The following is a 12,071-nucleotide window of genomic DNA, read 5'->3' as shown; positions in this document are numbered from 1 at the left end:
GATGTTGTATCTGACTCTGTCATCCTAGATCTTCCAGGAGGATATGATGCGTTCACTGCTCCAGAACTCCTTACACGTATTCCGTGCCATCAGTGGGACGTCTACAGACCTGGGCTAAAGTGACTGTAACACAGAGTAGAGCTACCCCCCCCCCCCCCACACACACACACACACACACACACACACACCCTCTGCTAGTTGGATCCAAACTGGACTTGTCGACTCCCTCGCTCCACACCACAAACTGGAAACCTGTTTATAATGTACTTTGGGATGAGCACTGTTCAGTATGACTTGGCATATTGGCCTTGTTATTCCCATTTGCCTTCTCAAACATCCTGAATAGTATAACTGAGCTCACCGAGATGTCTGATACGACGGCTGTGTGCTAGCAGTATTTGGAGAATGTATTATGTACTACCGATATTACGAAATTGATCAAATGTCAGGTCTTGCTGTTGAGTCATGTATTAGGTGACCTTGCACTTTTTTCTCTTCAACTACAAGATTCTTGAATGACTTGTATTCTTTAATGGCGAGGGGGAGATGTTATTTTGTAATGTTTTATTTGTTTAAATTCTGGACTGTTGCAACTCAAAGCTCTATGCAGATTGACTTAATCTCTCCAATCAAAGGCAGTGTTGACCATTCAAATAGAAACGGTCTCTATAGTGTTAACACTTTACCACTGCAGATATTAGCCTACCTACCTTCTAAAGAGATGAGTCACGTACGGTATGTGGATTATCTGGGTGTGTTCAGTAGGGATGGAGCGTTTTGAAACAGGGTGAAACAGGGCGGTACTACTACCTGAATTTGTCCAATAAAAACACAGATTATTGTGTTACGCTGCAAACCATTTTGCTACGGTGTGCCCTGCTGAACACGACCCAGGTAATGGCTGCCTTTTGTCCATAATCAATGCAAAGCTGTTGTTTTCCTTGCACACTGCATCAAATGGTTGCTTCAGAGAGCAAACGCATTACACTTAAGTGCTGGGAGTCTATTCTGCAATGGTCTAAGGTGGCTTATATGTTTTAGGATCAAACAAACAGTAACCCATCGGTTGTCTGTATTACTCTATAAGAAAGCTGTACAGTAAGGTTTAATGCCGTATACTCTATGATGTCAAAGTGTCAGTCTCTCTGTAATAACCCAATGCTCAGACAGTTTCTTCAGTTGTTGAACTGTTGTCGTATGCTCTGATATGGGGTGTGTTCTCTGACATTAAGTCAATGATGATTGATTAGCCTGGTCCCAGATCTGTTGGTGCTGTCTTGCCAACTCATAGGCTGCGTTTACACAGGCAGCGTAATTCTGATCTGATTGGTCAAAAGACCAATTATTGTGGGACCAGGCTGTTGATTTTGATTGATGTCTCTATCACAGGGGTATTCAAATCTTACCTTACAAGGTCCGGAGTACTACTGGTTTTCTGTTCTGCCTGATCATTCATTGCACCCGCCTGGTATCCCAGGTCTAAATCAGTCCCTGATTAGAGGGGAACAATGTAAAAAAAATTAAAAAAGCAGTGGAACTGACTTTGGGGTTCAGATTTGAATATGAGGGATCTATCAGCTGGCTGGACCTATTGAGGGATCTATCAGCTGGCTGGACCTATTGATCCACTAGTCCCTACATCTCTCCTCAGAAAAGTCTCCTGTCCTATTTCAAGTAATAATACAACTCCAAAACATGCTGATTGTACAGTATTTCACAAGTGCTACACTGAAATGAGCAGATAGATGATAATAATATGCAGATGTATATAATATGTTTTGCTGTAAAAGAAGAAAGGCGTGCGTGCGTGCGTGTAGCTACATATTTATAGTTGTGCTGTTTCTGGACCAATACATGGTTGCATTGGTTTGAGAATAGTCGTATTTCTCTGATTGTGTCTGATTTTGATTTGCCATTGTAATTACACTGTATCTAAGTACAGATGCTTGTTCAACATATCTTTGTTAAGCCATTTTTCAATAAAAAACAATGTTTTGCGAAAAAGTTAGTTGTATTAACTTTATTAATTTAGTTATTATTCACTTTATTGTTATGTTCAAGCCTACACACTACTCATAAGCAGGAGGAGGTGTATTATAGGGGATGTTATCCAATGAAGAAAACGAATGACTGACGCTGTCTAAATGATAAGGATATCCTATTCTGTACTGTCGTAGCTTTGAGCTATTGCTCCATACAAACTCCGCCCTATTTGCCAGTCCGATGCGCGACAGAAGCCCTCGCTGTCACACCAAATGGAATCATAGACCGTATGAATGTATTGATAACTCACCCGCGGGTGTAAATCCGGTGTTTGCTTTTGATTATATTGATCTGAACGTGAGGCACATCTATTTGTTTGCTCTGTTTGGGAGACAACTGCTCGACAATTCTTGTCTTACCTTTGGAATTCCGGGCGATTTTGAGGAGGCGCAGTCCGCCAGAAATTACGCACCAGACAACATGATTTTGAAACATTTGGCATTTCTGTTGGTTCTACGATACTTTATTAATTTGGTCGCACTAGAGGTTGCAGCGGAGAAAGGTAATGCTATTGTATTTACTTTACATGCCCTTTAATGGTCGTATGACACCAGTTGTTTAGTCATTTTCAGTTGGCAAGACTTTAGGAAAGCCAGGATTTCCTGTCCATTTCCCGAAACCGACGTCAGAATGAGAAGTTTAGATAATGAGAAAAGTATCTGTTTAAAATACATGTTGGATTCCCTTGTAACTTCTGCCTATATTAAAACGTGTTTTCATTTGACATTGACTTACTATGATTATTATTAATGTAGTCTTGTTGTGTGGCCTTGTTACTTTGCCCCGGTGAGTCATATTGTTCAGAAATTGTAACTAGGGTCTACACCAAACAGATTTGTGGATCAGGCATACCAAGGATGATGTATATAGTTATAGCATATATAGCAGTTGGTCATCACATTGCCATACAGAGTAGTTTACACTGCTCGTCTTTTGTCACCTCTTCAGCTCTCTCTGAGCCGCTCAACCTGTCATTGACGTGGGAGTCTGAATTCCGTATAAAGCTGTCGTGGAACGCACCAGAGGATTTAGATGCATCTTGCAAGGTGAACTACATGATCGTTACAAGGATCGGAGAGGTGAGTCGACTGTTTCACTCCGGCCCATGAAAGGCAAAATTAAACAAAAATACATTTGGAATTGATTTATAATACGAACAGTTTTTTTATGCACAGACTGAATTGCAAAACATAGCCTATTCATGCATATAAAACGATCATAAACTATTATAAAATCATCTGTTACAAAGTTATATTATTCAATAATAATACACATATTAAATACCTAACACTACTACTTTGTAGAATGTGAAATGACAGTGATTCCATTTTTTTCACAGGAGAAGGCTCCATTAACGACAACTTTCAACTTGTATAAAGAGTATAATGTCACTAATGATGCAGTGAATTACACAGTGAAAACAAACCCCAGAGACTGTACAGGCAGAACCATAAGCAGACCTGTCAGCATATTTAAACCTAAACCCACAGGTAGGTAACAATTACTGTGAGACGAATCCTAACTTCCAACCCTAAATTCGAATTTTCACTTAGTCTCCCATTGAAATCAATGCATGACTCTGGGCGTTTGTAAATTCAGAGCGTTGTCAGATTGTCCCTTTGTAAAGTCAGAGCATTTCGCTCTCGGAGCGTTCAGCGTTCAATTTGAGAACGCCTCACTCCGACCATTTTACTTGCCCTAGAAGATGCGGTTGTTCTGTTTTCATGTTATCCAGAGCGTTGGTGACTGTAACTGTGCTACTGGCAACAATTTAATTACGTTATTTTGCCGACATTTACTGACACTGATCAAATTCAACAGATGTCGTGTGCTCTGTAATACTCAGACGAGAGTGCTCTGAAATCGATGTAGATAGCCAAGAGTGAATTTACAAACGCACCCTAAGTGAACATTTTAACTAAAGTGGAAGTTAAAATTTGCCCCTATATGAATTGGGACTTGTGAACTCCTGAACTTTATCCAATGTGTCTACTGTAATACAAACATTGTGCTGAAATTAATATTGTTTTTCATGTTTGAAATGCCCTTGTTTTTATTTGTACTTTATATATGCCTATCCAAAGTATTGAAGGGTTTTAAGCATACAGCAAATTTTAAAAATGACCTTAAAGCTGAACACAATTCCCAGTGAAGTGTTCCCATAGAGAATAGAAAAGTTTCTTAGTGTTAACATGTTTTATTGCAGATTGGCTTTTATTGTCATGAGTCTTGCTCTGGAGGCAAAACTAAGCGGTTTCCGCTAGGTGGGCCAGCTGAAAACAAAAATGTACTTTTTGGTCTTAAATGAAGGTTAGGGTTAGGCATTAGGGTTAGCAGTGTGGTTATGGTTAAAATCTGATTTTATGACTTTGGGGCTGTGCCAGCCAGTGACCACTCTGCAGAGCTGCCTCCAGTACATGCGTCATCTCAATAAATACCAACCTGCTTTTTTATCAGGACAATATTTAGATTTGCATCAGTCTTTGTCAGATACTGTTTTTGTGGTCTACACTCGTGGCAATGTTTAATTCTCTCTCTTCCTCTCTCTCTCATAACAGAGTTGGTGAAGAACTTCCATTGTTCCCTCTACTCCTCTAAGGCCATGAACTGCAGCTGGCTTCCAGTCAATCAGGCCTCAGACCTCCAGCTCTACTATGGGTGAGAACTATTTTAAAATGAATCAGGAATCTCCCCAAAGAATGGAAGAGAGGCGATATGGCACCTTGTGTACTGGCTGTGCCACTATGTAAAAAATAAATAATAATAATATATATATATTATATTTTTTACTTAATTTGTTATCATATAAGGCAATGTTTTGCTCTAGATTGCAGGAAACGCCAGTTACAGCTGTTAAAAAAGAAATAATATTTGTGGCAATTGAGCTGTGTCTGTTGAGCTGTGTCGGTTGAGCTGTGTCGGTTGAGCTGTGTCTGTTGAGCTGTGTCTGTTGAGCTGTGTCTGTTGAGCTGTGTCTGTTGAGCTGTTTCTGTTGAGCTGTGTCGGTTGAGCTGTGCCAGTTTAGCTGTGTCGGTTTAGCTGAGCAGTGACAGATTGTCATCCCTCTCATCCCTTATGTTTCAGGTACCTTGATCCCTCCCACATAGCAGCATGCAGTGAGTACCAGTACAGAGATGATCAGAGGACAGGATGTCACCTGAAAGGATCCTTCCTTCAATATGACGTCTACTTCAAGGTCAATGGGACTCTCGATGGCTTAACTGTACAGAATAACTTCCTGGTGGTTCCTAGATATTATGGTAAGATTAACTCCATACCACATTTTTTAACAGTTAAAAACAAATGTTTACGATATCCTCATGGTATAATCTGAAAACCATTCAAACAAATTTAACTCAGGAGGTAAACATAGCCGCGAGGGGAAGAGTTAGTTGAAAAAAATCACCTTTATAGCAAAGCATTTGCAGGTTAACAACAAAATACAATTCCTAATGTGATGAGTAGCCAATATTTGGGACAAGATTCGTTAACAGTAGTCACTAGTACAGCCTAAGTTAATTTAACTCATGACTGTTTGCTAAACATAATTAACCATTGTGAATAGAATGCGCATTTCTTTGTAGGTTACTGCATAACAACGGTTGTGTGAGGGGGAGAGAGAGAAAACAAGAGGGGTGTTGTAATTAAATTAGTAAACACAAGATTGTGCATATTAAAACGGTTTCAGGTCCATGGACAGCTATTTCGAGACATTGCGGAGAAAAGCGCTCAACTTTAACCCTGCACCGACGGGTGGGAAGTGCCACTTGCTGGGACATGCCCAGAACTGTGTTGCTTAGTGGGCTAGTAAGCCTACATGTTTGACATTAGCAGGAGCAGGCCCGCGAGCCGAAGGCGAGAGAATGCCATGTTTCTAATTTAATATTGTTTTCATTCACCCCCCCTTTGCAATCAGAACAGCATCAATTTGTTGGGCATGGAATCTACAAGGTGTCAAAAGCGTTCCACAGTGATGCTGGCACATGTTGACTCCAATGTTTCCCACAGTTGTGTCTTGATACACACAGGAAACTGTTGAGTGTGAAAAACCCACCAGCGTTGCAGTTCTTGACACAAACCGGTGCACCTGGTACCTACTATCATGCCCCGTTCAAAGGCACTTCAATATTTTGTCTCACCCATTCACCCTCTGAATGGAACACATACACGATCCATGTCTCCAGGCTTAAAAATCCTTCTTTAACCTGTCTCCTCCCCTTCATCTACACTGATTGAAGTGGATTTAACAAGTGACATCAATAAGAGATCATAGCTTTCACCTGGATTTACCTGGTCAGTCTGTCATGGAAAGAGCAGGTGTTCTTAATGTTTTGTACACTCGGTGTATATTTGAATATCCCATGTATTTCCTTCCTCTACCCCCAATTTCATCGTGGGAAAACATCGTTTGGAAAGTAAATGCCTGTTGCTGTAAAGAGAAGACAATGAAAAGACTCTAATCTGTCTTTTAATTAGCAAAATTCGCAATTTGAGCGAACAGTAAACAAACTTATTGGCACCAGCTGAGAGCATCAGTCATATCCCCATTGAGTGCGCTGTGCACATCACCCTTTATCATTGGGTCAGTGCCACTTGAAACTTTATTTTTGGACAATAATTCCCTCCTTCAGGTTAGATGGTCTTCATAACGTACAATTTGTGTCTCCCCTGTTCATAGGCCAGATTAGATGGTTGCAGACAAGGTGGTTTCTATTGATCTGTTTGTCAGAGTCAGCAGTAGCCTACACTACCCTCTCATTGTTGTCATATTAAAAACATAAAGTATAGTAGAATTGCGTTAAACATATCCTGTAGCCTAGGCCTACTCTACACGCTCAGCCATACATTGAACACTGCAGTCTTTTTTTGTGAACAGTGATTCAATTATATTATTAGCCTAAATTGTGACTATCCAATCAACTTATCACCTTAGGAATAGTAGGCAATCTTGCGAAAATCTGCAAATGCGATGATAGATGCATGGAATGCTTTATTATAAGGGAGAATTTTAATGGTGAAAATTAACCTCCCCAAACTTGAAACACACTCTATGGGAGAGGGGAGAGGGGAGGGGCCGAGAGAGAGACCTGACTTAACTCAAAGTAAACTGTTTATCGTACAGCAGAGCGCGTCTGATTCCAAACCCCCACAACTGAATAGATCAGAGCCTATCATGAGCGTACCGCTTACAAAAGCTGAGAGCTCTCCGTGCAGAATGGGGCCCATGTTTTTCTCTCTCCCCTACCCCAGTCCCATTATCATTAACTGCAAGAATTTGTATTTGTTGCAAAAATATATATAAATATTTATTTTTTGCAACAATTCAAATTGTTGCAGTTTACCATCTCACCAGGCTATGGAGGTAAATTCCAATTGAACAACCAATGACAACCAATGACATGATACTACTAAACTCTCAAGTATGTAATATTGTTGATATTACCAATACTCTCATTTATCTAATGTTATACTGTATGTCTGATTCTCTTCAGTCAAGCCCCCGGCCCCTAAGGTGAAGATCACAGAGGAAGGTCAGAATCTCATCCTGAGCTGGGACCCTCCGGACATAGGCGCTGTCCACTGCTGGGAATTCGTCTTAAACTACGACAAGTGTAAAGAGTCTGTGGTAAGCCCTGGATGTGTGGATATTTTTATTTACATTTATGTCTCCCTTTATTTATCCATGAAAACTAGTTCATAACAAATTCATTTTACATTGACAACCTGGCAAGTGCATTTCTTCGTCCGTTTTTTATGCTTCCCAGAAGAGTGTTTTCAATAGTTTCCTATTTCATTTAAACTTTAGTTAATTATGGGTTGCACCTAAGTCGCTCGGTCGCGCCGTTGTTATACAGGTTAGTCTCACTGATATAAAATACATTTTGATGATTTATAACCAGATAATGAGGCTTAAGTTTAGCTGGCTGCAGACAGAATATGGGTCAGATGAAGGGTTGGGCGTTCTGCTATTGTCAACATGAGACAGGCCACGTATGTGAATTACACCAATAAAAATAGAGCTTTAGTCACTGGGCGATGTTTACATTGTTTTTACAGACCTACTGAATGTGTTAGGATGAGTGGGCATTGGACAGCTGCTGTTTGTTTATGTGTATGTGTGTGTCAGTCAAATAGTACACTCTTAGAAAAAAAGGTTCCAAAAGGGTTCTATGGCTGTCCCCATAGGAGAACCATTTTTGGTTCCAGGTAGAGCTCCTTTTGGTATCCATGTAGAACCCTTTGTGGAAAGGGTTTTACATGGAACCCAAAAGACTTCTACCTGGAACCTAAAAGGGTTCTTCAAAGGGTTCTCCTATGGGGACAGCCGAAGAACCCGTTTAGGTTCTAAATAGCACCTTTTTTTTCTAAGTGTACCACTATTTGAGTTCCACTCATGGTTCTGTGTATGTTTCTTCCAGAATAAGGAAATACAATCGGAACATGTACCAGTGAAGATTTCATATGACAAGAGATGCCAGTACAGAGTCAAGCTTAAAGCAGTCTATGCGAAATGGTGTGGGGAGGGAGGCAGCGACTGGAGCGAAGAGGAAATCTATGGTACTTTCTCCTCTTTCTTTCTCTACATTCTCTCCCTCTTTCAGAACACAGATAGTGATGTCCTGTAATTGTGTTACCATTGAAATAGTTGAAACTTTCCCCTTGAAATAAAATAGAAGACAAATAGAATAAAACATATATAATATACCAGTAGTCTATAGTCTGTATAATAGTATATGTCGTTTGTAACAGACTTGTGTATTGACTAAATGTAACAGACTTGTCAAGATTAGAATTAGACCGAGTCACTGATATTTTTGCTTGTATTCTTTTCAGGTGTGGATGATTGGTCGACGATTGTGTTTGATGTCGTCATTCCAGCTGTAGTCTTCTTATTCCTCATCCTTTTCATTTGTTGCTTTATGAAGTAAGTAAACATACACTATATCCGTTTGTCTGCGTTGTCTGCGTTTTGTGTGTGTGTGTGTGTGTGTGTGTGTGTGTGTGTGTGTGTGTGTGTGTGTGTGTGTGTGTGTGTGTTGGGGTTTAGATTGATTGAATGTCTTAATAGACAGAAAATATCTAGCAAATGTGTTTTCACTTAATGAATTGCCATTTTGGGGATTAGGGTTGAAATGTTGGGCTAATTCTTTTGTGGTTCTTTTCCAGGCACAGAGAGAAGCTTTTCCCCACGATACCACATCCCTCACTGATTTTCAAGGACATGCTGAACAGCAATAAGGAACTGAAGGTTAGAACAGCAACATCCTCTGGTCTCTTTTATTATTAGTAGTGGTCTAACAGCAAGGGGCTGTTGTTGAACTTCACTGGAAATGTTAACGTCAGTGTATGCAGTAGATACTAAACCTTGTCTTACAGTACTTCTCACCAGGCACATACTGGTTGAATCAACGTTGTTTCCATGTCATTTCAATGAAATTACGTTGAACCAACATGGAATAGATGTTACTAGTCATCATCCTTACCCACACCCACGCATTCTCAGACACACCCACACCTCCACACACACATTCTCAGACCTAAACACCTAAACGCACACTAAACACACACTAAGCCACTCCAACTTGTTCTCTCTGCGTTCCAGAGCTCCATAGGCAATCTCTATGTCCCGGTTGAGGAGGAGGTGGAATGTAAGATCAGCCTAGAGAAAGACTATACTCTTCCCATGATGCAGCCTGATCACTGAGAGACTACACACTGACCCTGTAGTGATTATTACTGTACAGACAGATACAGCTACAACCTGACCCGGTATGACCTGCGAGCCAAGTGACTTCAGTGTCATTGACCGGCCCTCAAAGTAAGCTATCTTAAGGTGGACCCTAACTGTACTGCTGAAGAGTGTCAGGAGTTGGAGCTCCACAGTCGAAGGACGACCTTAACGAGTTGGCTACAGACTGAGAGTATGTGGACTATGGAGACGCCTTTTCCTTTGTTTGTCCTGGAACTGTCAGGACTTATCGACTCACTGACTCCTGTATTGTTCTGGATTGTGTGTGCGTGTGCGCGTGTGCGTGTGTGTGTGTGTGTGTGTGTGTGTGTGTGTGTGTGTGTGTGTGTGTGTGTGTGTGTGTGGGAGGCAGATACTAAGAACTGTTCTCATCTACCCCTTGCGATCCAAGGCTTGGGGTCGCAAGGGGTAGATGAGGTCAAATGTCAGAGGTTATCAGAAAGCCAGTGCAGGAAACGAGGAGGGGCTGGACTCCTAAACCTCACTCCCCGACCAAATAGGACATTGGTGGGCAGTGCCCGAAGAGATGTGCAGGCAGCACCACAGTCTTTATCTGACTGATCAACCCTGTTGATCATGTAATGATTTAGGGGACAAAGAAGTACTTGAAGCTGTGACCCTCTGTGAAATGAGTGCACTACCTGTGCCATAAAAGGCCAGACCTCTAGGCAGGGACTTTAGGGCATTGACATACAGGTAGTTGTGTCCCAAATGGCTCCCTATTCACTACACGTATAGTGTGAATGCAGAATGCCTATAAAGGGCTATATGCTGCTAATGTGAGCTAGATTGTTGTGACTCTGTTGTTATCAACCTGCATTGCTATTTAAAATGATAACTTCCCGGTACGTAATAGCTATGTGTAAATAGGTTGTGCAGGTGTATCTGTAGTATGTACAAATGTTGGTGAAATATATATTTTCAGTTTTGTGTGTTATGGAAATGTTTTGTGCAACACAAATGTATTTTTTTTTTAATTTATTTTTTTATTTCCCATGTTGTCTTATGGAACCTTATACTTCTGCATTAATGATTTATTGATATCACCACACACACTCACTCATTGAGTATCATTCACATCACACCTCCATACATGCAGAGACTCTTCCTTGATAAGATCGCCAAGTCCTTTTTAACAACCTGGAATGAGAAACCTGCTGAACAGCTTAAACCTGTTATCTGGTCTGTTCTGAACTAGAGATAAGAGTAACGTGCTCACAGATGAACCAATGCGCATGTCAAGCAAGGCCTTGTGTACCTGCTAATCTATGATGAGAATCAATCCAGTGTGGGCGTTGAGAGAATAAACCCATCAACAAATAACTGAATCATGTGAGCGATACGTCCCTTTTTATTTTCACAGAGGGATTTCTTCCTGGAACATTTACATTTACATTTACGTCATTTAGCAGACGCTCTTATCCAGAGCGACTTACAAATGGGTGCATTCACCTTAAGATATCCAGCGGAAAACAACCACTTTACAATAGTACATCTATATCTTTTTTGGGGGGGGATTAGAAGGATTACTATATCCTATCCCAGGTATTCCTTAAAGAGGTGGGGTTTCAGGTGTCTACGGAAGGTGGTGATTGACTCCGCTGTCCTGGCGTCGTGAGGGAGCTTGTTCCACCATTGGGGTGCCAGAGCAGCGAACAGTTTTCACTGGGCTGAGCGGGAACTGTGCTTCCGCAGAGGTAGGTGGGCCAGCAGGCCAAAGGTGGATGAACGCAGTGCCCTTGTTTGGGTGTAGGGCCTGATCAGACCTTGAAGGTACGGAGGTGCCGTTCCCCTCACAGCTCCGTAGGCAAGCACCATGGTCTTGTAGCAGATGCGAGCTTCAACTGGAAGCCAGTGGAGTGTGCGGAGGAGCGGGGTGACGTGAGAGAACTTGGGAAGGTTGAACACCAGACGGGCTGCGGTGTTCTGGATGAGTTGTAGGGGTTTAATGGCACAGGCAGGGAGCCCCGCCAACAGGGAGTTGCAGTAATCCAGACGGGAGATGACAAGTGCCTGGATTAGGACCTGTGCCGCTTCCTGTGTAAGGCAGGGTCGTACTCTGTGAATGTTGTATAGCATGAACCTACAAGATCGGGTCACCGCCTTGATGTTAGAGGAGAACGACAGGGTGTTGTCCAGGGTCACGCCGAGGCTCTTAGCACTCTGGGAGGAGGACACGATGGAGTTGTCCACCGTGATGGCGAGATCATGGAAAGGGCAGTCCTTCCCCGGGAGGAAGAGCAGCTCCGTCTTGCCGAGGTTCAGCTTGAGGTGGTGA

At 41.8% G+C, this 12,071-nt stretch overlaps 2 protein-coding genes across 4 annotated transcripts in view; both read left to right on the top strand.

The window, feature by feature from the left end:
* The window catches only part of dock11 (dedicator of cytokinesis 11), a 112,508-nt gene extending 110,504 nt beyond the window's left edge, over positions 1–2,004 (top strand). For all 3 annotated transcript variants that reach the window (XM_014206851.3, XM_014206849.3, XM_082977476.1), the window contains one exon: positions 29–2,004. In XM_014206851.3, the coding sequence (XP_014062326.3) occupies positions 29–118 (90 nt within the window). In that variant the 3' untranslated portion in view covers positions 119–2,004. The remainder of the gene's footprint in view (positions 1–28) is intronic.
* Positions 2,005–2,237: 233 nt separating this feature from the next.
* On the top strand, positions 2,238–11,121 carry il13ra1 (interleukin 13 receptor, alpha 1). Its single transcript, NM_001140169.1, is given in 10 exon segments — positions 2,238–2,545; positions 2,992–3,122; positions 3,383–3,533; positions 4,602–4,701; positions 5,128–5,303; positions 7,536–7,669; positions 8,463–8,601; positions 8,878–8,968; positions 9,211–9,292; positions 9,647–11,121. Coding segments are annotated over 10 exon segments (1,188 nt in total). The 5' UTR covers positions 2,238–2,463; the 3' UTR covers positions 9,749–11,121.
* Positions 11,122–12,071: the final 950 nt, after the last annotated feature.

This window comes from Salmo salar, chromosome 07 (genome assembly GCF_965601325.2).
Source record: "Salmo salar chromosome 07, fSalSal1, whole genome shotgun sequence".
In the NCBI taxonomy this organism is placed as follows: Eukaryota; Metazoa; Chordata; class Actinopteri; order Salmoniformes; family Salmonidae; genus Salmo; species Salmo salar.
This window is presented reverse-complemented; position numbering and strand designations above follow the sequence as displayed.